General features: G+C 43.6%; 1 protein-coding gene across 1 annotated transcript in view; it reads left to right on the top strand.

Moving 5' to 3' along the window:
• dync1h1 (dynein, cytoplasmic 1, heavy chain 1) overlaps positions 1–25,641 on the top strand; it is a 29,677-nt gene extending 4,036 nt beyond the window's left edge. The window contains exons 7-78 of the mRNA XM_054614445.1: positions 111–338; positions 516–1,169; positions 1,323–1,745; positions 1,875–2,054; positions 2,199–2,348; positions 2,487–2,633; positions 2,854–2,994; positions 3,224–3,400; positions 3,646–3,756; positions 3,892–4,011; positions 4,128–4,367; positions 4,551–4,706; positions 4,823–4,936; positions 5,039–5,149; positions 5,249–5,458; positions 5,600–5,746; positions 5,858–6,024; positions 6,111–6,284; positions 6,451–6,805; positions 6,908–7,102; positions 7,192–7,474; positions 7,569–7,669; positions 7,847–8,006; positions 8,252–8,492; positions 8,665–8,848; positions 8,988–9,200; positions 9,402–9,640; positions 9,762–9,918; positions 10,031–10,255; positions 10,368–10,598; positions 10,733–10,873; positions 11,018–11,251; positions 11,476–11,682; positions 11,834–11,955; positions 12,092–12,257; positions 12,427–12,590; positions 12,772–12,901; positions 13,033–13,166; positions 13,572–13,686; positions 13,773–13,934; positions 14,050–14,264; positions 14,386–14,590; positions 14,672–14,845; positions 15,004–15,123; positions 15,333–15,453; positions 16,010–16,205; positions 16,876–16,993; positions 17,082–17,297; positions 17,385–17,597; positions 17,855–17,982; positions 18,121–18,274; positions 18,388–18,534; positions 18,732–18,882; positions 19,022–19,275; positions 19,460–19,594; positions 19,696–19,790; positions 19,905–20,079; positions 20,193–20,268; positions 20,396–20,556; positions 20,658–20,769; positions 20,865–20,925; positions 20,999–21,122; positions 21,259–21,372; positions 21,497–21,667; positions 21,953–22,170; positions 22,275–22,378; positions 23,401–23,609; positions 23,945–24,098; positions 24,283–24,425; positions 24,557–24,725; positions 24,889–25,013; positions 25,175–25,641. Coding sequence (XP_054470420.1) covers positions 111–338; positions 516–1,169; positions 1,323–1,745; positions 1,875–2,054; positions 2,199–2,348; positions 2,487–2,633; positions 2,854–2,994; positions 3,224–3,400; positions 3,646–3,756; positions 3,892–4,011; positions 4,128–4,367; positions 4,551–4,706; positions 4,823–4,936; positions 5,039–5,149; positions 5,249–5,458; positions 5,600–5,746; positions 5,858–6,024; positions 6,111–6,284; positions 6,451–6,805; positions 6,908–7,102; positions 7,192–7,474; positions 7,569–7,669; positions 7,847–8,006; positions 8,252–8,492; positions 8,665–8,848; positions 8,988–9,200; positions 9,402–9,640; positions 9,762–9,918; positions 10,031–10,255; positions 10,368–10,598; positions 10,733–10,873; positions 11,018–11,251; positions 11,476–11,682; positions 11,834–11,955; positions 12,092–12,257; positions 12,427–12,590; positions 12,772–12,901; positions 13,033–13,166; positions 13,572–13,686; positions 13,773–13,934; positions 14,050–14,264; positions 14,386–14,590; positions 14,672–14,845; positions 15,004–15,123; positions 15,333–15,453; positions 16,010–16,205; positions 16,876–16,993; positions 17,082–17,297; positions 17,385–17,597; positions 17,855–17,982; positions 18,121–18,274; positions 18,388–18,534; positions 18,732–18,882; positions 19,022–19,275; positions 19,460–19,594; positions 19,696–19,790; positions 19,905–20,079; positions 20,193–20,268; positions 20,396–20,556; positions 20,658–20,769; positions 20,865–20,925; positions 20,999–21,122; positions 21,259–21,372; positions 21,497–21,667; positions 21,953–22,170; positions 22,275–22,378; positions 23,401–23,609; positions 23,945–24,098; positions 24,283–24,425; positions 24,557–24,725; positions 24,889–25,013; positions 25,175–25,303 — 12,696 coding nt within the window. The 3' untranslated portion in view covers positions 25,304–25,641. The remainder of the gene's footprint in view (positions 1–110; positions 339–515; positions 1,170–1,322; positions 1,746–1,874; positions 2,055–2,198; positions 2,349–2,486; positions 2,634–2,853; positions 2,995–3,223; positions 3,401–3,645; positions 3,757–3,891; positions 4,012–4,127; positions 4,368–4,550; positions 4,707–4,822; positions 4,937–5,038; positions 5,150–5,248; positions 5,459–5,599; positions 5,747–5,857; positions 6,025–6,110; positions 6,285–6,450; positions 6,806–6,907; positions 7,103–7,191; positions 7,475–7,568; positions 7,670–7,846; positions 8,007–8,251; positions 8,493–8,664; positions 8,849–8,987; positions 9,201–9,401; positions 9,641–9,761; positions 9,919–10,030; positions 10,256–10,367; positions 10,599–10,732; positions 10,874–11,017; positions 11,252–11,475; positions 11,683–11,833; positions 11,956–12,091; positions 12,258–12,426; positions 12,591–12,771; positions 12,902–13,032; positions 13,167–13,571; positions 13,687–13,772; positions 13,935–14,049; positions 14,265–14,385; positions 14,591–14,671; positions 14,846–15,003; positions 15,124–15,332; positions 15,454–16,009; positions 16,206–16,875; positions 16,994–17,081; positions 17,298–17,384; positions 17,598–17,854; positions 17,983–18,120; positions 18,275–18,387; positions 18,535–18,731; positions 18,883–19,021; positions 19,276–19,459; positions 19,595–19,695; positions 19,791–19,904; positions 20,080–20,192; positions 20,269–20,395; positions 20,557–20,657; positions 20,770–20,864; positions 20,926–20,998; positions 21,123–21,258; positions 21,373–21,496; positions 21,668–21,952; positions 22,171–22,274; positions 22,379–23,400; positions 23,610–23,944; positions 24,099–24,282; positions 24,426–24,556; positions 24,726–24,888; positions 25,014–25,174) is intronic.
• The last annotated feature ends 419 nt before the right edge of the window (positions 25,642–26,060 follow it).

Below are 26,060 nucleotides of genomic sequence, written 5' to 3' on the forward strand. Positions count from 1 at the left end.
AAGTCACTAAAACCTAATGTCTATTTCCCCCCTCCAGAAGTTCAGTCTTACTTTAGCTCTTCAAAACATTCTACGTCTTTCTAAATGTCCTTTTTAACTTCTGTGTGCAGGTGATGGTGGCATGCTTCGAGGTGTTCCAGACCTGGGAGGATGAGTATGAGAAACTGCAGGTGCTTCTGAGAGACATCGTGAAGAGAAAGAGAGAGGAGAACCTGAAGATGGTGTGGCGTCTGAGCCCAGCTCACAGGAAGCTCCAATCACGTCTGGATCACATGAGACGTTTCAGAAGGCAGCACGAGCAGCTGAGGGCCGTCATCGTCCGTGTGTTGAGGCCTCAGGTAAAGTATCATCAGCATCTTTAATGGCCCCCCTGAACTGAACAGCTTATCTTGCCCACATTTACTTATTTCATGTCCATTTTAATGCTGTTTTCTTGTAGATCCTGACAACATAAGAATAATATTTGGCTTGGTCCACAGTGGATTGAGAATCTTTTTTTACATTTTAATCCCCAGGTTTCTGCCGTGCCACAACATGCCCCTGGAGAGACAGTTGAGCCTCAAGATATGAAGGTAGCTGGAGTTCTCTTTGATGCAGCTGATGCCAATGCCATCGAGGAGGTCAACCTGGCTTATGAGAACGTCAAAGAAGTCGATGGTCTGGATGTGTCCAAGGAAGGCATGGAAGCCTGGGAAGCTGCCATGAAGCGTTATGACGAACGCATCGACCGCGTTGAGACCCGAATCACTGCCCGCCTGCGTGATCAGCTGGGAACCGCCAAGAACGCTAACGAGATGTTCCGCATCTTCTCCCGCTTCAACGCTCTGTTCGTGCGTCCCCACATCCGTGGAGCCATCCGGGAGTACCAGACGCAGCTCATCCAGCGTGTGAAAGATGACATTGAGTCGCTGCATGACAAGTTCAAAGTGCAGTACCCTCAGAGCCAGGCCTGTAAGATGAGCCACGTCCGAGACCTGCCGCCTGTGTCTGGCTCCATCATCTGGGCCAAGCAGATCGACCGTCAGCTGACTGCGTATATGAAGAGGGTTGAGGATGTTCTGGGGAAAGGCTGGGAGAACCATGTGGAAGGGCTGAAGCTGAAGCAGGATGGAGATAGCTTCAGGGCCAAGCTCAATACTCAAGAGATATTTGATGACTGGGCTCGCAAGGTATGACATAATCATAGACATGAATATACTAAAGCATTTTTCACATATATTTGAAGAAATGTTCTTGTTTTTGCCTCTTAAGGTGCAGTTTCCTTGTTTTGTCAACTCTTTTCCTGTTTTTTAAATGTGTCACTCCTTTCTTTTGTAAATCAGGTGCAGCAGCGTAACCTTGGGGTCTCTGGCCGCATCTTCACAATTGAGATTACCCGCGCCCGTGGACGTACAGGAAACATGCTCAAGCTTAAAGTCAACTTCCTCCCTGAGATCATCACTCTGTCCAAAGAAGTCCGCAACCTCAAGTGGTTGAGCTTTCGCGTTCCTTTGGCCATCGTCAACAAAGCCCATCAAGCTAACCAGCTGTACCCATTTGCCATCTCTTTGATCGAGAGTGTGCGCACCTATGAGCGCACATGTGAAAAGGTGGAGGAGAGGTCCTCCATCTCCCTGCTGGTGGCTGGGCTTAAGAAAGAGGTTCAGGCTCTTGTTACTGAAGGCATCACTCTGGTCTGGGAATCCTACAAGCTGGATCCCTATGTTCAGAGGCTGGCTGAGACCGTCTTCAACTTCCAGGAGAAGGTCAGCTTGTCACTATAAAATGTTTACATACATAAGTACAAACTCTCCTCAGTAACATTTTTAGAATTAAACAAAATGTAATTGTTTAAATGCCCCAAATATATATTCTAATGTCTTTGTTGTTTTCAGGTGGACGACCTCTTACTGATTGAGGAGAAAATTGATCTTGAAGTCCGCTCTTTAGAGACTTGCATGTTCGAGAACAAGACCTTCTCAGAAATCCTCAATCGAGTCCAGAAGGCTGTGGACGACCTCAATCTCCACTCGTATTCCAACCTGCCCATCTGGGTCAACAAGCTCGACATTGAGGTTGGCACCACAAAGCAATACAAGGATTATTTCCTCTTCTTGTTCAGTTGGATTGGGAATGTTTTGAGTCAGAATGGAAATACTCTGAACATTTCCACCTTTTGTTTCTTTTTACATGTGGTAATTATTTTATTTTTTTCATAGATTGAACGTATCCTGGGAGTTCGTCTGCAGGCTGGCCTTAAGGCCTGGACCCAGGTGCTCCGTGGCCAGGCCGAGGACAAAGCTGATGTAGATATGGACACAGAGGCTCCACAAGTGAGCCACAAACCTGGAGGGGAGCCCAAGATCAAGGTAGCCATTGTGACTGTAGTGACTATGTTGCCTTATGCCATGTTTAGCTTTAATGATTATATATTTCTTTTAAAATCTTGGGAAACCTTGGATTCCTGGACTTTTATAACAAACAATTCTGTTCTTTTCTTTTCCCAGAATGTTGTCCACGAGCTGAGGATTACTAACCAGGTGATCTACCTGAACCCACCGATTGAAGACTGCCGCTACAAGCTCTACCAGGAGATGTTTTCCTGGAAGATGGTTATCCTTTCTCTTCCCAGGATTCAGAGCCAGAGATACCAGGTAGGGATGTTTATATGGTTTGAGTAGTTGGGCTGTGATTCCTAATGCAGAAAGCCATGATAGGAATGCATGCCTAATTGTCTGTGGTATGTAAACATAAAATAGCCAAGCCACTTAGAACAAAGTATCTAGCAAACATAGAATAAATTATATATTTTTTAGGTCAAATATGATATATGGAAGGACATATGAATCTTATTGCACTTCTGCTTCCCTGCAGGTGGGAGTCCACTACGAACTGTCAGAGGAGGAGAAGTTCTACAGAAATGCCCTGACCAGGATGCCAGATGGCCCTGCAGGCTTAGAGGAGGCCTACAATGCAGTTGAAGACATTGTCAATGAGGTGGAGCAGTATGTCAAGGTAAGAGACCTTTACAGTGTGTTATCATATTTAAGGTTAACTTCTGATAGTTGGTTACTTTGTTGGAGGAACAGCTTTAAAGAATCAAAATGCCAAATAACTGTTTCCTTCCTTGTATACCAGTTTACTGTCTTCTCTATGTCTTTAATATTATAAATGTGAGTAATAAACACTGTCATGTACATTAGTTTGTGATTAAGCATCTCTTTTCTTTGCCACCTCCGTCCAGGTGTGGCTGCAGTACCAGTGCTTGTGGGACATGCAGGCTGAGAACATCTACAATCGTCTGGGTGAAGACCTCACCAAGTGGCAAGCCTTGCTGGTCCAGATCCGCAAAGCACGTGGAACCTTTGACAACGCAGAGACACGGAAGGAGTTTGGACCTGCGGTCATCGACTATGGCAAGGTAATAATGATTGACAGTTTATAGATGCTTCATTTTAAAGTTCTTGCAATACAATCTCTTAGCAAATGTTAATGAGACATTTAACTTAGATTTTAAGGGAATCATAATATTTTACATAAACCCCCTTATTGTGCCAATTTGTTTCATTATAATGCAATATTCTTTTGTATTGTCACATAGAGAATCATTATGTATGTCAATTGGCTTTTTATTCAATGTTTCTTTTTTTTTGTGCGTGCCAACAGGTTCAGTCCAAGGTGAACTTGAAGTACGACTCCTGGCACAAAGAGGTGCTCAGCAAGTTTGGCCAGATGCTTGGCCAGAACATGCAGGACTTCCATTCCCAGATCTCCAAGGTAATGCACAATATGTATATGAAATGTCTTTTGACCAGTTTAGTAACATAGATTTCCTAGAGACACTGCATGGATGATTATTCTCTGAAATATACTTTTTTTCTCATCAACTTTATTTTTCTGTTTCCTCAAAAGTCCCGTCAAGAACTGGAGCAACATTCTGTGGACACAGCTAGCACCTCAGATGCTGTCAACTTCATAACATATGTCCAGACCTTGAAGCGCAAGATCAAACAGTTTGAGAAAAATGTGGACGTAAGTACTCTAAAACATTTAGTGTCCGTTCCTTTTTTTTTTTTTTTTTTTTTTTTTTATATCACTGCATGCTGTAAGATCAGATCTGATCAAATTTATCCCTACTTTTCTTGTAGTTGTTCCGTAATGGACAACGTTTGCTGGAGAAGCAGAGATTCCAGTTCCCTCCATCTTGGCTCTACATCGACAACATCGAAGGTGAATGGGGTGCCTTCAGTGACATTATGAAGCGCAAGGATACCGCTATCCAGCAGCAGGTGGCCAACCTGCAGCTGAAGATTGTCCAGGAAGACAAAGCTGTGGAAAACCGCACTACTGACTTGCTCAATGACTGGGAGAAGACCAAACCAGTTGCTGTAAGAGCTATTAGATCATCTAATTCAATTTTAAATACATTATACAGTGCAGTCACCCCTATGTGTACTTTCCGTACAAACCATAGCTGTTAAAGCAGTTGCTGTTGTGACTGAAATAATTCATCAAATCTTTTTATACAGCATGATCTGGTGTTTTTATGTCTAACTGATGTGTTTCATCAGGGTAACCTGCGTCCAGAGGAGGCTCTTCAGTCTCTGACGATCTACGAGGGCAACTTTGGCCGTCTGAAGGTTGAGAGGGAGAAGTGCGCCCGAGCCAAAGAAGCCCTGGAGCTCACTGATACGGGTCTGCTCAGTGGCAGTGAAGAGAGGGTGCAGGTAATGCCAGAAAAAATATTCATATAAAAGCATTTTAAAAACAACAATCAAAGACAAAGTAACAGGCAGCCTAATCTTTTATTTTGGTTTGTTTCTTTCTTTGTGGCAACATGTAGGTGGCACTAGAGGAGCTGCATGACCTGAAGGAAGTCTGGTCTGAGCTGTCAAAGGTCTGGGAGCAGATCGATCAGATGAAAGAGCAGCCTTGGGTGTCTGTACAGCCTCGTAAGGTAACAAATCCACAATAATGGTTCAGATCATTTAATCTTTACTGTTTATTTGCAAAATTCTAAATTTATAACTATTCTTTTTTTGGTGTTTTGTGTTTGTAGCTTCGTCAGAGCCTGGATGGTCTTCTGAACCAGCTGAAGAACTTCCAAGCCAGACTGAGACAGTATGCATCCTACGAGTTTGTCCAGAGGCTGCTTAAAGGATACCTGAAGGTCAGGCAGATATTTTTTTCCTGCAAACCACACATTTTGACTTGCAAAAAAACCTAAAAATTTGTTATTAAATTCTCTACTTATTCCTTTTCTCACCAGGTCAACATGTTGGTGATTGAGCTGAAATCAGAGGCTCTGAAGGACCGCCACTGGAAGCAGCTGATGAAGCGTTTGCATGTAAACTGGGTCCCGTCAGAGCTGACCCTGGGACAGGTCTGGGATGTGGATCTGCAGAAGAATGAGATGGTGGTGAAGGATGTGCTCCTGGTAGCCCAAGGAGAGATGGCTTTGGAGGAGTTCCTCAAACAGGTGAAGAGAGAGGGCCTTGAAGAGATATAGCTGTGATGCTCATAGGGGGCAACTGGCAGTATTTCTTTTTAAATCTATGATTATATATTGCTCTGGTTTGTAATCCGTGCTCATGATCATTTTATGGTTTTTGGTCCTCAGATCCGTGAAGTGTGGAACTCGTATGAGCTCGACCTGGTGAACTACCAGAACAAGTGTCGTCTGATTAGAGGCTGGGATGACCTCTTCAACAAGGTCAAAGAGCATATCAACAGCGTGTCTGCCATGAAGTTGTCTCCATACTACAAGGTAAACAGAAATACTTTACTATCACATTCAGACAGTAGTTTAAGATTTTACAAATATATAAGTTTTTTTGAACTGCATCAACATCATGCTCTTCTACTTTTTGCCACCCAGGTGTTTGAAGAAGATGCCCTGAGCTGGGAGGACAAGCTGAATCGCATCATGGCACTGTTCGACGTTTGGATTGACGTCCAGCGTCGTTGGGTCTATCTGGAAGGCATCTTCACCGGCAGTGCTGACATCAAACATCTGCTCCCTGTGGAAACCCAAAGATTCCAGAGGTAAATTAACTACATTTATTTTAACAAAAAACATCATTACTTATTTCAGCTAGAATTGACTAATATGTCTCTGTTTTTACCCACAGCATCAGCACAGAGTTCTTGGCACTGATGAAGAAGGTATCAAAGTCTCCTTTAGTGATGGATGTGCTGAACATACAGGGAGTGCAGAGGTCACTGGAGCGACTGGCTGACCTTCTGGGAAAGATCCAGAAAGCCCTCGGAGAATACCTGGAGAGAGAGAGATCTTCATTCCCCAGGTAGGACAATGATGGGGGAAGAAGATACTGTGCATTGTTTTAAACGTGCAAATTTAAACACAAAACGTAGACTTTCACGGTTATGTTAAATATTTGGAATCACTTTCACTTATTCATACATTCATTTATTAACCAATCTTAACTGATTTATCTGACTTTTTTCCAGGTTCTACTTTGTGGGAGACGAGGACCTGCTTGAAATCATCGGAAACAGCAAAAATGTGGCCAAACTGCAGAAGCACTTCAAGAAAATGTTTGCTGGTGTTTCTAGCATCCTGCTCAACGAAGACAGCACTGTGGTGCTGGGAATCTCCTCCCGTGAGGGTGAGGAGATTCTCTACAAGACACCGGTCTCCATCATAGATCACCCCAAGATCAATGAGTGGCTGACGATGGTGGAGAAGGAGATGAGGGTGACGCTGGCCAAGCTGTTAGCTGAGTCCGTCACAGAGGTCACGTCCTTCAACAAGGGCACAGCCGTTGACCTGAGCCAGTACATCACCTGGATTGATAGTTACCAGGTTGGTATTGAGAGCATTTATTCTACACACAGTTATTCAACATAATGGAAATCAGGCAACGTGTTAACAGAATTTCACTTGATTTGTTTCCTCTCTTTACAGGCCCAGCTGGTGGTCCTGTCCACTCAGATCGCCTGGTCTGAGAACATTGAGTATGCCTTGACCACCATCTCTGGTGGTGGGGATATTAATCTCATGGAGGGAGTGCTGTCAAATGTGCAGGCCACCCTCAACGTGTTGGCTGACACCGTACTGATGGAGCAGCCTCCACTCCGCAGGAGGAAACTTGAGCACCTGGTTAGAGGCCATTCTCTTTAATAACATTTTTAGAAGAATGTTGTCAAATGAAAAGTGTGTCTGAAAATCCCTCTTCTGCTCTATCTCAGATCACCGAGCTGGTGCACCAACGTGATGTGACGAGGAGTCTGATCAAAAACAAGATCGACAACCCCAAGTCCTTTGAGTGGCTCAGCCAGATGCGCTTCTATTTCGACCCCAAGCAGACAGATGTCCTGCAACAGCTGTCTATTCAGATGGCCAATGCCAAGTTCAACTATGGCTTTGAGTACTTGGGTGTTCAGGACAAGCTCGTCCAGACCCCTCTCACAGATCGCTGCTATCTCACCATGACTCAGGCTCTGGAGGCCCGCCTTGGAGGGTCACCATTTGGTATGGAAGATATTTTGTACCCTAAATAAATCTAGATATATGTATTCAAGATATTCAAAAATAATAAACTTCATTGTGTTTGTCCTCCATCTAGGTCCTGCTGGCACAGGAAAGACTGAGTCAGTGAAAGCTCTTGGTCACCAGCTTGGCCGCTTTGTCCTGGTCTTCAACTGTGATGAGACATTTGATTTCCAGGTACATAACCGCACCCATTTTCTTCATTCTTAGGCTTTTTTTGATAGACAACTCAACAACAACACACATTGAGAGATCAGTGAACCATTTGCAGAACGTGTAAGTTTAAGGATTTTGCCATTTATGATATTGTTCATCTAACTTAACAAATCTCTTGTTGACAATCTTCTTTTTTAGGCCATGGGTCGAATCTTTGTGGGTCTGTGCCAGGTGGGAGCATGGGGCTGCTTCGACGAGTTCAATCGTCTGGAGGAGAGAATGCTTTCTGCCGTCTCCCAGCAGGTCCAGTACATCCAGGTGGCCTTGAGGGAGCACAGCAACCCCAACAGAGACAGGAGTACGTATAAAATACGTAGAAACTCGGGTGTTATGATATGAAAGGAGTCTGTCCTTTTAAAGAGAATGTCCAGATTACATTAAGTATTATGATCACTTATTGCCAAGAAAGGTGATTCAATAAAATTGCTCTCTTAATACTCAAATAAAAAAATTCAGATTGGGACAGCAAAGCAGTGTGTCGCCATTTGTTAAATTTGACATGAGAACTGCATTGTTAATAAGTACATATCTGTCACCCCTCAGGTGTGCCAGTCATGACAGAGCTCCTTAACAAGCAGGTGAGGGTGAGTCCAGACATGGCCATCTTCATCACCATGAACCCTGGCTACGCTGGCCGATCCAACCTGCCTGACAATCTGAAGAAGCTGTTCCGCAGTTTGGCCATGACAAAGCCTGACCGCCAGCTCATCGCACAGGTCATGCTCTACTCTCAAGGTTTCCGCACAGCTGAGATCCTCGCCAAGAAGATTGTGCCCTTCTTCAAGTATGTACTGTTTCAGAAAATTAACATAGATTGAGAGAATCAAGAGGTCTTCCCTCTCTGAATTTATCCTATAATCTCTTATTTGCTTTTATGTTTTTATTGTGTTGCAATTTTAAAAGGTGCTCTTTAAATAATGTCATTATAATTATTATTATTATTATCATTATTTCAGGCTGTGTGATGAGCAGCTGTCATCCCAGAGTCATTACGATTTTGGCCTCCGAGCTCTCAAGAGCGTGCTAATCAGCGCTGGAAATGTCAAGCGTGAGCGCATCCAGAGGATCAAAAGGGAGAAGCTAGAGCGCGGAGAGGTGGTTGATGAGAATGACATCGCTGAGAACCTTCCCGAACAGGAGGTATAGATATAACACATTGTAGGACTTGAAGTGACATTTTATATTCTTTATATAATGGAATTTTGCCAGCTGTGGCAAATATGTTTTTTAAAATCCAGCGAGAAATGGTTCTTTCACTCAGTCTGTCTTGCTACCATAGATCCTGATCCAGAGTGTGTGTGAGACCATGGTGCCCAAGCTGGTTGCAGAAGACATCCCTCTTCTGTTCAGCCTGCTGTCAGATGTCTTCCCTGGAGTCCAGTACATGCGTGGAGAGATGACTGCTCTGAGGGAGGAGCTGAAGAAAGTCTGCGCGGAGATGTACCTCACTTATGGAGATGGTGACGATGTGGGCAGCATGTGGGTGGAGAAGGTATGTAGCTAAATTTAGTTGACTTGTATCTTTTTGAATGTGCACGTAAATAATAAGTTATACAATCCTGCAATCTTCTATAGACACAAGTCCCCAACAGTGCTAGGGTCAGATCCCTGCATTACAGCACAGTATTCAAGATGCTTGCATAGTAAGTTGTTACTCTAATTTTCTTAAACTTTACTATTCATCCCATTCCAGGTGCTCCAGCTGTTCCAGATCACACAGATCAACCATGGTTTGATGATGGTGGGACCCTCTGGTAGTGGTAAGACCATGGCATGGAGGGTGCTGCTCAAGGCCCTGGAAAGGCTGGAGGGTGTTGAGGGCGTAGCCCACATCATTGACCCCAAGGCCATCAGCAAGGACCACCTGTATGGAACCCTGGACCCCAACACCCGTGAATGGACCGATGGCTTGTTCACACACATCCTCAGAAAGTGAGTTCTGTTACACATTTCATTGTGAAAGATTTTAATCAACTCAGCTCATCTTTATCTTGCTAAATAGGACTTTTTGTTTCTAAACTGTGGTGTAAAATATTTTTTCCTTCAATTTCAGAATCATTGACAATGTTCGAGGTGAACTGCAAAAGCGTCAGTGGATCATCTTCGATGGTGATGTTGACCCTGAATGGGTTGAAAATCTCAACTCAGTCCTGGATGACAACAAGCTGCTCACCCTGCCCAACGGAGAGCGTCTCAGCTTGCCACCAAATGTAAGAGCACATCTCTTTAGATATAGTCTTATATATATATGTCTTTTTTCTGTTTTTATGGTCTAAACTGGTGAAAGCATCCTGTATTGACCTGGAATTATTCCCTCTCCAGGTGCGTGTAATGTTTGAAGTACAGGACCTGAAGTATGCCACCCTGGCCACTGTGTCTCGCTGTGGTATGGTCTGGTTCAGTGAGGATGTCCTCAGCACCGACATGATCTTCAACCGCTTCTTGGCTCGTATTCGCAGCATCCCATTGGACGAGGGAGAGGATGAAGCTCAGCGCCAGAGGAAGGGCACAGAAGACGAGGAGGAGACTGCATCACCAATGTTGCAGGTAAAAACTGACAACAAGACCTCTTAAGAAAGGAAACTGGCAGCAGATCATTCAATGAGAATATTTCATGACATTTCTTCTTTACTAATGTCCTGTTGCATGTTCTACACAGATTCAGCGTGATTCTGCAGCTGTCCTGCAGCCTTACTTCACCTCGACAGGCCTGGTGATCAAGGCCTTAGAGCATGCCTCCAAGCTGGAGCACATCATGGACTTCACCCGCCTGCGCTGCTTGGGTTCCCTGTTCTCAATGCTGCACCAGGCCTGCCGTAATGTGGCGCTCTACAACAACAACCATCCTGACTTCCCCATGCCCATTGATCAGTTGGAGAGATACATGCAGGTAATTCTGCTTTCTGCTCTCCATATAACTGAAGAAAGCATACCTGTCTTATTGTTGTTATATCAACTGAATCAATGTAAAAACATAAACATTTTCTTAAAGCTGATACATTTTGTCCTATTGTCTCTCTCCAGAGGTATCTGGTCTACGCTGTGCTGTGGTCCTTCTCTGGTGACGGGCGACTGAAGATGAGGGCTGAACTCGGAGAATATATCCGTCGCATCACCACTGTACCCCTCCCCTCTGCTCCCAATGTCCCCATCATTGACTATGAGGTAGAGCCTCTTACTGTTAACACATATGTTTTCTTGAGAAAATGTTTGTTTCTTTGTACCTGCAAGTCACTGAAAGCAAACCAAAACTACAGCAGTCTTGTAATTTCAGAAAGACCATTGCCATGTATTCTTTGTATTGTGCAGGTGTGCATCTCAGGAGAATGGCAATCCTGGCAGGGCAAGGTGCCCCAGATTGAGGTAGAGACCCACAAAGTGGCGTCCCCTGATGTTGTGGTTCCCACTCTGGACACTGTTCGCCACGAGGCTCTGCTCTACACATGGCTGGCAGAGCACAAACCACTGGTGCTGTGTGGACCTCCCGGCTCCGGAAAGACTATGACTCTGTTCAGTGCCCTCAGAGCCCTGCCTGATATGGAGGTGAGAGACTGGATAAAAATTTAAAATAAATCTTTAAAATCAGTGAGGAAGTGATGAAACTGATGTAATCAGTAATAATAATGAGATGTAATGCTTTTACGTCACTGTTTATCTTACCAGAAATCTGATAAATACCTTTTTAAAATAATTATATTTATGTATCTTGGCTTGAAAATTAGGGTCATATTTTTTCATTTCCAAATGTTCCTCCTACTCTCTGCCAGGTTGTGGGTCTGAACTTCTCCAGTGCCACCACCCCAGAGCTGCTGCTGAAGACCTTTGATCATTACTGTGAGTACCGTCGTACCCCCAACGGCGTGGTCCTCGCCCCTGTCCAGCTGGGCAAGTGGCTGGTGTTGTTCTGTGATGAGATCAATCTTCCAGACATGGACAAGTACGGCACACAGAGAGTCATCTCTTTCATCAGACAGGTATGAGTCTTTGTTTACGAAATGCAATTTTATTTTCCCTTGTTGTATTTTGCAGCAACAACCAGGTGTGCAAACTTAAATCATTGCAGCATAAAATGAGGTAACTCTTCTTGTATGTTAGAGGCTCACAAGCGGTGTTTTTTCTTTACAGATGGTGGAACATGGAGGTTTCTACCGCACCTCAGACCAGACCTGGGTCAAATTGGAGAGGATCCAGTTTGTTGGAGCCTGTAATCCTCCCACCGACCCTGGCAGAAAGCCTCTCACACACAGGTGCAGCACCCAGACTGATTAGAACAATAATATAATTGATACCGTTATTAACAGAAAAAGTGAAAGAGTCTTATGAAAAGTAACACTGCATATGAAAAGTCCTAACAGAGGTCATGTTGCGCTGTTCTGTCTCCAGGTTCCTGCGTCACGTTCCTGTGGTTTACGTGGACTATCCAGGCCCAGCCTCTCTAACCCAGATTTATGGAACCTTCAACCGTGCCATGCTGCGCCTCATCCCCTCTCTGCGTACATATGCTGAACCTCTTACTGCTGCTATGGTGGAATTCTACACCATGTCTCAGGTAAAGGACATCACTAAATAACTATAAGAAATACATATAGTGTCATAGGAAAACTAGTGTACAAACAAAATATCAGACACATGTTTTATTGATCACCTTTCATTACTTTTATTCACATTATAACTTTTATTTTTGCACATCTTTGTTCTATCCTTTTTTTCCCTATCAGGAGCGTTTCACCCAGGACACCCAACCTCACTACATCTACTCTCCCAGAGAGATGACCCGCTGGGTGAGAGGTATCTTCGAGGCCCTGCGGCCACTTGAGACTCTGCCTGTGGAGGGGCTCATCCGCATCTGGGCCCATGAAGCTCTCCGTCTCTTCCAGGATAGGTGAGTGAGCGTTTCTAAGAGGCTGGAGATTTGGAAATTCTTATTTATTCTGATAGTGTTTTAAAGGAAGCACAGTACATTTGTTTGATCTGAAGTGCCACCTAAAAAATGCACAATTATTTAAAGAATGATAATTTGCTAATTTTGGAGATTATGTGTCACATCTTTAACCTTTTTCCAGGCTGGTCGATGATGAAGAGAGAAGGTGGACAGATGAAAACATTGATGTGGTTGCTCTCAAACACTTCCCCAACATTGATAAGGAGAAGGGTCTCAACAGGCCTATCCTCTACAGCAACTGGCTCTCCAAGGTAAACCAGAAACTGATTGACTATGCTGTGATATTCCTGCCTTGGTAATGATGCTGAAATTTTGAGAACTGACGTTGAGTCTTAAGCAGTTAGATTTCAATTTTAACTGAGTTAATCCTTTGTGGATGCAGGACTACATCCCAGTGGAGCAGGAGGAGCTGAGGGACTATGTGAAGGCCCGTCTGAAGGTCTTCTATGAAGAGGAGCTGGACGTCCCTCTGGTACTCTTCAATGAGGTGCTGGACCACGTCCTCAGAATTGACCGGTGAGTAACAGCCTCTGAAGTGACTGACTTCTAAACTGATGTTAGTATAGAAATATACTGGTCTGAAATAATTGTGTTGGAGAAGGGGATCAACAAACATTTGAATAGGAAAATGTATATTAGACTGTGAATTAAAAAAGTAGCACTATGGCCACCATCTTTACGAATCAGCCATTCATAGCTTATTGCAGTGCTTTCAAAGCGAGCAACAGAAATTTATAGAAACAGGGCGTCCAACAAAAGGTCATAACTGCCAGTTAGGATGCAGTGTCATGGATGTATTGGGCAAAAATAGATATCTGATAGTTCGAACCTATGTGAGGGTTTTTAGAAGGAAAATTTTAACGTAATTCTTGGCCAGATTTAACAGCCCTATTATTCATTTTCAAATTGTATCTCCTCCAGAATCTTCCGTCAGCCTCAAGGACATCTCCTGTTGATCGGTGTGAGTGGAGCAGGAAAGACTACTCTGTCTCGCTTCGTAGCCTGGATGAACGGACTCAGTGTATACCAGATCAAGGTTGGTACAACACTGGCAATTGTAGTGATATGACTAAAATATCTTCCTGTCCGTATTTAATTAAATGTTTGTGTTTGTGTTTTCAGGTACACAGGAAATACACTGGAGAGGACTTTGATGAGGACCTGCGTACAGTGCTGCGTCGCTCCGGTTGCAAGAACGAGAAGATTGCCTTCATCATGGATGAATCCAACGTATTGGATTCTGGTTTCCTTGAGAGAATGAACACACTGCTGGCCAACGGAGAGGTAACTTGCTGCCATCCTGATCGATGAAAAGACTATTTCTAATAAAATATCAATTTGGGTTGTGCACACCTAATTTTCTGGTTCCTGATATGTTAATGTTGCCTGATCTTTTTAGGTTCCTGGGCTGTTCGAGGGAGACGAGTATGCCACTTTGATGACTCAGTGTAAGGAGGGAGCTCAGAAAGAAGGCCTGATGCTCGACACACACGAGGAACTGTATAAATGGTTCACTAGCCAGGTTATCAGGAACCTCCATGTTGTTTTCACCATGAACCCTTCATCAGAGGGCCTGAAGGACAGAGCTGCCACATCTCCTGCCCTCTTCAACAGGTACAGAGACACATGCTGAACACTAACTATTAATAATCAATACCAGCATTACAATGTTAAAATTTACAACATGCTGTTTTTTTTAGCTTACTGACTAAACTAAACTTTTTCTTTTAATAAGGTGTGTGCTGAACTGGTTTGGAGACTGGTCCACAGAGGCCCTTTATCAGGTTGGTAAGGAGTTCACCAGCAAGATGGATCTGGAAAAACCAAACTACAAGGTGCCAGACTACATGCCCATCGTCTACGACAAACTGCCCCAGCCACCATCTCACCGCGAGGCTATTGTCAATGGCTGTGTGTTTGTACACACAACACTTCACCAGGTAGGGATTTGTCCAAGTTTGCAGTTGTGGTGAATGAGGTGATTGCGTGGGATACTTAATTTGTTGTTGCTTTGTACACAGGCTAACAACCGTCTGGCTAAGCGAGGTGGCCACACGGTGGCCATCACTCCTCGCCACTACCTGGACTTCATCAACCAGTATGCCAACCTGTTCAACGAGAAGCGCAGCGAGTTGGAGGAGCAGCAGATGCACCTCAACGTTGGTCTCCGCAAGATCAAGGAGACTGTAGATCAGGTAAAGTAAATTAGAATACATTTAATCTGCCAAATTTATGTGACCTATTTTTGAAAACCTGACAAGAGTTGGGTCTCTAAAAAACAAACGGTATGGTGTGTTTTTTGTCTGCTTGCTTTTGTCTGACTTTGTGATTGTACGTGTTCCTCCTCATCAAGGTGGAGGAGCTTCGTCGTGACCTGAGAATCAAGAGCCAAGAGTTGGAGGCAAAGAACGCTGCTGCCAATGACAAGCTGAAGAAGATGGTCAAAGACCAGCAGGAGGCAGAAAAGAAAAAGGTACACAGTAATTCATTTTAACTCTTATCTTGCTTAAAGAAGAAGAAAGAAAAAAATGACAATACAGTAATTTTGTTATCTTTTTGAGACAAACTTAACCCCTTGGTAATGTCTTTTTTTTTTTTTGTACTTGTTGTACATTGATCCATGTAGACTTGCTCATTTTAATTTTATTAAACTAAACTATTCTGTTACTATTGTGATTCCAGGTGATGAGCCAGGAGATCCAGGAATCTGTGTACAAGCAGCAGGAAAAGATCAAGGACAAGCAACTGAGTGTCAAAGAGGACTTGGACCAAGTGGAGCCTGCTGTCATTGAGGCTCAGAATGGTACAGTGGGATATTTACTCACAGCTGTCTTTATGGTGCATTTGATTTGTTATTGAACGAATTTTTGAGCTTGATAACATAACTTATTTTTGTAGGCGAAAAAATTAAACAGAAGATAATTGCCCTTATTCCCTCGACTAAAAAAAACATTTTTAGATTTTTCTATTGGATTTCTGATTATTGCAGAAAATAAGCTTTGTGGCAAACTGAAGCTTAAAATACTTACACATTTTGTCAAGCAAGATAATCTCCACACGTCATCACTACTTTTATGTTTTTTAAAGTGTAAATGCAATTGCCAGTTTAAAAAAGTTAAAGTTAGGTTAAAAACTAACTACATCAGCAACGTAAGCAACCCTTTCCTTTTTTTAAATTGTCAAAACCCTTGGACTTTGAGACAAGGTGCAAACTTATTTCCATGTTTTAGGACTCATTCCTGCAGCACTGAAATACAATGTCATCAAATGATCACTTACTTGATCTTTACCTGCATCCTCCCTTCATCACTGCCCCTCCCTTTCCATAATCCACATCCTTGTTCACCTGATGTTGATAGCTGTTAAGTCCATTAAGAAGCAGCACCTGGTGGAGGTGCGTTCCATGGCCAATCCACCAGCGGCCGTGAAGCTGGCCCTTGAGTCTATCTGTCTACTCCTGGGAGAGAGCACGACTGACTGGAAGCAGATCCGTTCCATCATCATGAGGGAGAACTTCATCCCCACTATTGTTAACTTCGAAGCTGAGGAGATCAGGTGAAATAAGAAAGAATGTATTCTACAATTGTTCACTAAAGCTCTCTCCCTCTCTGTCTCTACCTTTCTCTTACTTTTTAACTTCTTTACTACTTATTTCTTTCAAAACATTCCTCTTTCCACCTAACTAGCGGTGAGTTCTATTAAGCGGCATCACCTAGTAGAAGTGCGGGCTATGACCAATCCTCCGGCTGCAGTCAAGCTGGCCCTGGAGTCTATCTGCCTTTTGCTGGGCGAGGAGACCAATGACTGGAAAAAAATAAGACAAGTTATTATCAGGGACAATTTCATCAGCAGCATAGTCAACTTTTCCTCTGAAGAAATGAGGTACCGGTGTCAGAACGTCTGTCTAGTCTTTAATGGAAGCACTAATTGTTTGAATCAGTATATTAATCAATGGCACCTGTGATCAGAGTTTGATTTTGATGAAGCAGAAATGAGCTGATGGTCACAACAACCACTATCCTTGTTTTAGTGGTTGGTGTCATGATTTTGCACTTCTCACAGTGAAGATGAAAGAAATTGCAACCCAAACGAAACTTTAATGATCCTGTGCACTATTTCATTTCCTGTGATTCATGATCATCATTCCACATTTTTACATTGAAGTATTTGACTGTGTGAAGTGCTGCTATATTCTAACTTCTTGGACTGTTTATGTTTTATCCAGTGACTCCATCCGTGAGAAGATGAAGAAGAACTACATGTCAAACCCAAGCTACAACTATGACCAAGTCAATAGGGCGTCTCTGGCCTGTGGACCTATGGTGAAATGGGCGATTGCTCAGGTAGGGAAGGCTCAACAATATAAAAATGAACACGATAATTTAAAAAGAGTACTCCTTTAATGTATACCATGTTCTGCCACTCCCCTAGCTCAATTATGCCGACATGCTGAAGCGAGTGGAGCCTCTGCGTAATGAACTGCAGAAGCTTGAGGATGACGCCACCGACAACAAGACAAAGGCAGAAGAGGTGGAGCAGATGATCAGAGACCTGGAGGCTAGCATTGCTCGCTACAAGGAGGAGTATGCCGTCCTTATCTCGGAGGCCCAGGCCATCAAGGCTGACCTTGCTGCTGTCGAGGCTAAGGTAACTGGACATCAAACCATCTCTCTCTTTTTATCCAGTTTAAACTAAAGTATCTTGCATCACTGAACTTGTGCTTTCTCCTCCCAGGTGAATCGCAGCACAGCCCTGCTGAAGAGTCTGTCAGCAGAAAGGGACCGCTGGGAGAAGACCAGTGAGACCTTCAAGAACCAGATGTCCACCATCGCTGGAGACTGTCTGCTCTCTGCAGCTTTCATTACCTATGCCGGCTACTTTGAACAACAGATGAGGCAGAACCTGTTCACGACTTGGTCCCACCACCTGCAGCAGGCCAACATTCAGGTAGTTAAAACCCGATATACAAAGCCATTTTTGACCATCACACCTACAAATCATAGCCTCACTCACATTACCAATATGTGTGTGGGAACTTAAAGACATCAAATGTACACCTAAACACATCTACCTATTGGACAGGAATGTCCAAAACATGTCATGATCATATAAGCAGAAATACCAAGTTATAGCCATTACAAACATGTCTAAAGACTCACATATGTTTAGGACCTAAAATCCTAATGGTGTACTTCCCCCTCCAGTTCCGTACTGATATTGCCAGAACTGAGTACCTGTCCAACGCTGACGAGAGGCTGCGCTGGCAAGCCAACTCCCTCCCAGCTGATGACCTCTGCACTGAGAACGCCATCATGCTCAAGAGGTTCAACAGGTCAGTATCTCTCTTCTTCTTGCAATGTTTTTAGGTTTTAATTCTGTTTCGGGAAAAATTAAGCATTCCTGAAGTTAATTATTCTTGAGTTGATTTAACTTCACATGTTGATCTATTCTATACCATTCCCCTTTCTAGGTACCCGCTGATCATCGATCCATCAGGCCAAGCAACAGAGTTCATAATGAATGAGTACAAAGAACGCAAGATCACCAGAACCAGTTTCCTGGATGATGCCTTCAGGAAGAACCTGGAGAGTGCCTTGCGTTTCGGCAACCCACTGTTGGTCCAGGTATGAACGTCTACTTCGCAGTGCCAACATTTAGTTGTCACTTACAAGGCCTATGTATTCATCAAGGATTTGTTTATTTATAGAATTTTTTTAATTTTTTTTGCCCTTTTAAGGATGTAGAAAGTTACGACCCTATCCTAAACCCGGTGCTGAACAGAGAGGTGCGCAGGACTGGAGGACGTGTCCTCATCACCCTGGGAGACCAGGACATCGATCTGTCACCTTCGTTTGTCATCTTCCTTTCAACAAGAGACCCAACGGTATGTAGATTCATCCCTTAGGTTTTAACTACGGAAAATGTGAGATAATAAGGTGGTATTTAACTAATGTTAATAAGTATAAATCAATTAACTACGTCCATCATGAAGAAAAATTGCTTTTGTCTGAAATGGAGCTTCTGCCTTGTGATTCTACAAGGAAGTTAATCTTTGTTGTATGGTGTTTCTTGTGTACGCAGGTCGAGTTCGCACCAGACTTGTGTTCTCGTGTTACATTTGTCAACTTCACCGTGACACGCAGCAGCCTTCAGAGCCAGTGTCTCAACGAGGTCCTGAAGGCTGAGAGGCCTGATGTGGATGAGAAACGCTCCGACCTCCTCAAACTGCAGGGTGAGACAGAACATGTGCTAACATAATGAGGGCACAGCTGGGGATGATAAGGATGATGAACACTGATGGGGATGCAAGATGAAGAGTTCAGTGAAATGATAAAGCAAATCAACAACTGACCTTCTGTCCTTTTTTATAGGTGAGTTCCAACTGCGTCTGCGTCAGCTGGAGAAATCCCTGCTGCAGGCCCTCAATGAGGTTAAAGGCCGCATCCTTGACGATGACACCATCATCACCACGCTGGAGAACTTGAAGAAGGAGGCAGCTGAGGTGACCAGGAAGGTGGAGGAAACGGATATCGTCATGGCAGAAGTGGAGGCCGTGTCACAGCAATACCTCACTCTGTCCTCTGCCTGCAGCAGCATCTACTTCACCATGGAGTCTCTCAACCAGGTCTGAACACGTCTTCTTTGCTTTTTTACTCACTCCTTCTTGTTTAGTGTTTTTGGGCTATAGTCTTTTTTAATGTCTTAATCCAACATTAAACACACATGCACACTAAGCTATGCTGCCTAAAAATTGCATACTAGCCAAACAACCATTCAATAAACCAATCTTTTTTTGTATCTTTCTCCAGATGCACTTCCTGTACCAGTACTCCCTTCACTTTTTCCTGGATACTTACCACACGGTTCTGTATGAGAATCCCAACCTCAAAGGCATCACTGATCACACACAGAGACTCGATGTCATCACTAAGGACCTCTTCCAGGTTTGAAACAAGCATTATGAAAACAAGAGACTCCTTTTCTTTGGTAGTATGATTGTCATAAACATAATTTGCTCATATGTTTTTTTTGTTTTTTTATTTAGGTGGTGTTCAACAGAGCAGCAAGAGGTATGCTGCACCTGGACCACATCACTTTTGCCATGCTGCTGGCTAAGATCAGCATTAAAGGCATTACCAGGTAAAATACCTCTATTACACTAATGTGCGACCACTGGTAGTATCGCATAAAACAAGGTTTCTCAGTAATATCAGACAACATAAATCTTAATGATTTCTATCCATCTATTTCCAGTGAGCCCTCATATGATGTAGAGTTCCAGCACTACCTTCGTGGTAAGGAGATTGTTCTGACTGGCATGTCGCTGCCCAAAGTGAAGGGTCTCACCAGTGAACAGAGTGAGGCCATGGTTCGCCTCAGCCGCCTGCCGGCATTCAGCGACTTGGTGGAGAAGGTTGAGGCTGATGAGGTGAGTAATAAAACAGAAGCTGCATGTGAACAAACATGTATTTATAAGCATACCTGTTAATACTTTCTATACATACTGTCTCATTGATCATTATTGCTTTTTTGTTAATTCAGCAATTCTTCATGTGGCTTGAGAGCAACACTCCAGATCTGGCTGTTCCTTATCTGTGGTCGGAGGAGAAGCAGTCCAGTGAGTGTATATAGATTTTGTCATATTTTCCATATAATGCATGAACATTAACGCAAAGCAGGTATTGATTTAATTATTTATTAAATGTGTATATTCTGCTCTTCCCTCTACACCATTGCCTGTTCAGCTCCCATTGGCCAGGCAGTGCACCAGCTGTTGCTGATTCAGGCCTTCCGCCCCGACCGTCTGCTGGCTATGTCGCACATTTTTGTCTCAAAGGTCCTAGGAGAGACCTTCATGAACATCATTGAGCAGCCGCTTGACCTGGCTCATATTGTGGATAGCGAAGTAGATACCAATATTTCTTTAATCATTTTCCCTCTATAGACGTTTGCCATTGTCAGTGTTGTTGAATTTTCTGACTGACTTTCTGTCTCTTGTGTCTGTAGGTGAAGCCCAGCACTCCTGTGCTGATGTGTTCAGTACCAGGTTATGATGCCAGCGGCCTGGTCAGAGATCTGGCTGCTGAGGAGAACAAACAAATCACCTCCATCTCTATTGGTAAGTAGGGAATAAGTATTGACACATAAATAAGATCTGGAAAAGTTTAGTTAGGATATCGTTGGTAAATGTTTGTGTTCTTACACTGTCCACAGGTTCGGCTGAGGGCTTCAATAAGGCAGACAGAGACATCAACACTGCTGTCAAGTCTGGCAGGTGGGTAGTTTGTTTTCTTTGTGGGTACACTTTCTTTTGTTGTCGTGGTATCCTGACTGTTTTCGTCCTGCAGGTGGGTGATGTTGGAGAATGTCCACTTGGCCCCCGGATGGCTGATGCAGCTGGAAAAGAAGCTCCACTCCATGCAGCCTCATGCCAGCTTCAGGCTTTTCCTGACAATGGAGATCAACCCCAAGGTAAACCACATGGCTCATAAAAAATATTAACGACATTTCATCTTTGTAATGAAGCTGTGAGTAAATGATCACTTCTAGCCCCAGAGTTCCTTTTCTCTTTCACCCCTAAAATCTCATTACTGTGATTTCTCTCCAGGTTCCGGTGAATCTGCTTCGTGCCGGTCGTATCTTTGTGTTTGAGCCTCCTCCTGGTGTCAAGGCCAACATGCTGAGAACCTTCAGCAGCATTCCTGTGGCTCGCATGTGCAAGGTCACTAAATACACCAATGCATAAACACACACTTTTCCACCAAAAGCTTAATCATTACCTTCAATGCTGTTTGCACACGTCCTCCATATTGCTGTCTTAATGACTCCCCCCCATGTTTCTCCAGGCTCCCAACGAGCGTGCTCGTCTCTACTTCCTGCTGGCTTGGTTCCATGCAGTCATCCAGGAACGTCTGCGCTATGCACCACTGGGCTGGTCCAAGAAGTACGAGTTTGGAGAGTCTGACCTCCGCTCTGCCTGCGACACCGTTGACACCTGGCTGGATGACACTGCTAAGGTTAGAGATCATTCTTGGAATTCATATAAAGTGTTTTAAATGTGTCTGCATAAGAATCATGTGTTGCCAATATAAACTTATATTAACAACACATACATTTATAGGGTTTAAACAGTAAAACAGATAAATAACTTGAGTATTTGAGTTTTTACAGTGTGTTAAAAATACGACAACTTTGTAACACTTTGCCTCTGCCCACACACACACACACACACACACACACACACACACACACACACACACACACACACACACACACACACACACACACACACACACACACAGGGTCGTCAAAACATTGCACCAGACAAGATCCCCTGGGCGGCTCTGAAAACCCTGATGGCCCAATCCATCTATGGAGGCCGCATTGACAATGAGTTCGACCAGCGTCTGCTCAACACCTTCCTGGATCGCATCTTCACCAAGAGAAGTTTCGACAGTGAGTTCAAGCTGGCTCTCAAGGTTGACGGGCACAAGGACATCAAAATGCCCGACGGCATTCGGTAAGTAGTGACTTTTCTTAAAATTACTTTGGTTTATTGATATCGAAAGGATGTTTACTTGATGACCCTCAACCTGTTTAAAATATTATTTTGATTTGTCACAGGCGTGAGGAGTTCATTCACTGGGTAGAGATGCTTCCCGACACTCAGACTCCATCATGGCTCGGGTTGCCCAGCAATGCGGAGAAGGTGTTGCTGACCACTCAGGGTACGCCACAGCCGATCATCTTCGTCATCTGTACTCTGTTGTTCTGTCACAGTAACTGGACCACAACACATCCTGATTCTTCTTACTCAATCAATTCATTCAGATTCCATCCTCTCACAGGCCATTTCATTAACCTTCTCTCTCTCTATTCTAGTGTCTTTACTTTTATTTTGACAGGGTGTCTCATTGCAACGAGTGGTCAAGATCTTATATTTTCCGTCTGCTTTGGGCAGAATACTGTGTATGTGGTGGCAAAGAATATGTTAAGGGAGCTCCCTTTTATTAATTCCTCATCTTCTCATGATTTCACTTCACCAGTTAGTTTTCTGTGGTATAACAAGTAGCCCCTAGTATCAGTCTTGTATATCATAGTCTGTGTAGTTGTAGCCTAGCTGTGGTCATAGCCATCATACTTTAAGAGGTGCTCTGCCCAAAGGAAGGTTGTGTGTGTCCTGACCCTCCAGCAGCTGTATTTCACAGCCATCATGTCGCTTTGCTGAAATATACCCCTCACACCACCTCAGATTAAGATTTAAAGCAACCACACTCCTCCCCATCCCCTCAATCATCCCCTCCCTACCTGCTTTTTCAGATTTATTTACACTATCCCGGCTGCCAAAGAATCCACCCCTTAGATCACCTGCCACACTTCCTCATCTTTCCTCAACCCCATTCCTACCCCTTAGTTTCTCTTGATTATTTTCATTTATATTACAGATCCAGTCAGTCAAGAATGCGGTTAACTTAACAAAATGGGAACTATGTTGAATGTTACATTTGATGGAAATATTGCCTGAAGCCTTCTGTGTTTATTGTCCTACCCAATATACTGCTTATTTGTCTATCTTTCTGTCTGGCACAACTCTTTCTTTGATAAAACAAACCTTTATTAACACACCCTCAAGGTAAGCTGTTTGTGTCTTTGTTCCACTATTAATTTCTTCTCCCCTACCTCCCACCATGGCCTTGTCTTCAACCTCCCTCCTCACTCACTCGCTCCCTCCCTCCGCCCGGCTGCGCAGGCATTGACATGATGGGTAAGATGCTGAAAATGCAGATGTTGGAGGATGAGGATGACCTTGCCTACGAGACGGAGATAAAGGAGCCCACTGCGGCCACATCTGATGCCCAGCCAGCCTGGATGAGGATCCTCCACACCACTGCCTGCAACTGGCTGCAGCTCGTGCCCCAAACAGTCAATCCACTCAAACGCACAGTGGAGAACATCAAGGTAATGCCAGAAAAATGAGGAAAGGTGGTTGGTAAGCAGACTTCAGGAGAAAGGCTCATAATATTGTGCTCTGTACAAAAAGCTGTACAACATCCTTGGCAATTTCTGTTGTGTTGATCAGTTTTTTTATGCCTCCTTGACTGCCGTGGCCGGAGTCATCATGTTATTGGGTTGTCCTTCTACTTTGACTTAATGTAGACTTATGAGGACTTAATGTAGACTTATGAGGTAATGAGGCTAAATTGGATAAAAAAGCAGATATTTATGCACCTTTGTTTCGTTGCGCGCCCTTCTATATTTGATTTAATGTCTTTCTCAAAACACACAAACACTAGGACCCACTGTTCCGGTTCTTCGAGCGTGAGGTGAAGATGGGTGGCAAGATGTTGCAGGAGGTCCGTCAGGATCTGGCAGATGTGGTGCAAGTGTGCGAGGGCAAGAAGAAGCAGACTAACGATCTGCGCACACTCATCAGCGACCTTGTTAAAGGTAAATCTACACTTTGACTCTTTATTTATGTATTTTTAACTTGTATGAAGTCAGATAAATTAATATAGGAAAATCACTACACACTTAAAAGTTTGTCATTGTCAGTCTTGACCAACAAGATGTCCTTGAACAGATTATATTATGACAAAATAACTCGTATACACCTGTTTTTCTTTTTTCCCAGGCATCCTCCCTGGTGGCTGGTGTCGGTACACAGTTCCAGCCGCCATGACTGTGATCCAGTGGGTGGCAGACTTCAGTGAGCGAATCAAACAGCTGCAGCAGATCTCCCAGGGTGCTGCCAGTGGGGGTGCAAAGGAACTGAAGGTACTTTTTGGTTAACTGTTTGTGTACAGCATTAAACAGCCTGTAACTAAATAGTACGTTAGATTCATTACACATTGACAGAGCCACTCACATTACAGGAATTTTCTTTTCTCCTATCTCTTCTTCTCCAGAACATCCATGTGTGCCTCGGCAGCCTATTTGTGCCAGAGGCTTACATTACGGCTACACGCCAGTATGTGGCCCAGGCAAACAGCTGGTCTCTGGAAGAGCTGTGTCTGGAGGTCAATGTCACCACCGCCCAGGGCGCCGCACTGGATGCCTGCAGCTTCGGCATCAAAGGTCAGACAAGCAGGGTCACACTTCTGTAGCAACCTAGTCAAATACTTACACAACAATGTGAATCCAGTTGATTGTCACCAAAATAAGCTTTGTGATCTTACATATATTTGTAAAATGTAGTTTCAAGGGTTCTAATGTAGAACATGCTCACTGTTTTTCTCAGGTCTGACTCTGCAGGGAGCTACTTGTGCCAACAACAAGCTGTCTCTGTCCACCTCCATCTCCACTGAGCTGCCTCTCACTCAGCTCCGCTGGATCAAGCACAGCAGCGCGGAGAAGAGACACATGGTATGAACAAGATATGTTTACACATTATAAAACTATTCATCTTTCTAACAAGTTATCTATACAGTCAGACAATTACAAAAAATATATAATGCTGCTGTTAAAATCTGCTTTTATAATGATTTTGGCTGTTTCATCACTTTATTTTTTTCTTGCCCTTGCAGGTGACTCTCCCTGTGTACCTGAACTTCACCAGGTCCGACCTCATCTTCACTGTTGACTTTGACATCGCGACCAAGGAAGATCCCCATAGCTTCTATGAGCGTGGTGTTGCTGTCCTCTGCACCGAGTAGATGAAACCTTGGTCATTCCCGAAGACCAGAGAGTCTTGATTATTAAACCAAACATAATCACTTACATTTATTGCTTATTAACCACAATTTAAGAAGTAGTTTGTAGCCTGTTGCATTCCAATATAAAATGTAGTTGCCAACATTCATTGAGCAGTAATTAACGTGTAGCCATACTAAGTGTTTTGGGAAAGTGTCTAAGAAGGTCGAGAGAATGATGTCAGATGGTTAATGAAGAGAAGACGAAATGTGGAGAAGGAAACGTTGAAAGTAAAAGATGATTTTAATGAAGGAAACTATGTTTTTAGATTGAATAAAGCCTGTTGGAATGGAATTAACTGCAATAATGGTTTCAGAGTGGTCTTTCATAATGATTGAAATTGTGTGCTGGGTTTTAATCTATGGGGTATGAGCAAATGCAAACCAGATTTGACTGCTTCTGTGTTGTACCTCAATGATATGACACATGACATCTCTTTAAATCCTCCTGGACACAAAAAGGAAACTTCTAATTTTAATATCTCTGATTGTTAAAGACACTCCTCTGTATAATTATGTTCAGCAAACTGAAATAGTGGACAGCATCACAGAATGCACCAAATGATTTTCATAAGAATTTGCAGAGGAGATAAAGATTTCTTGTTTTAACCCAGACCCCAGATAATTTCCTTCCCTCTGGACATGGTGACACTTTGGACACAGCCCGGACCGGCACATATCATGAGGTGCTCCAACTTCACTATAACTATATACTTTACAT

The sequence above is a fragment of the Anoplopoma fimbria genome, chromosome 15, assembly GCF_027596085.1.
Source record: "Anoplopoma fimbria isolate UVic2021 breed Golden Eagle Sablefish chromosome 15, Afim_UVic_2022, whole genome shotgun sequence".
Lineage (NCBI taxonomy): Eukaryota > Metazoa > Chordata > Actinopteri > Perciformes > Anoplopomatidae > Anoplopoma > Anoplopoma fimbria.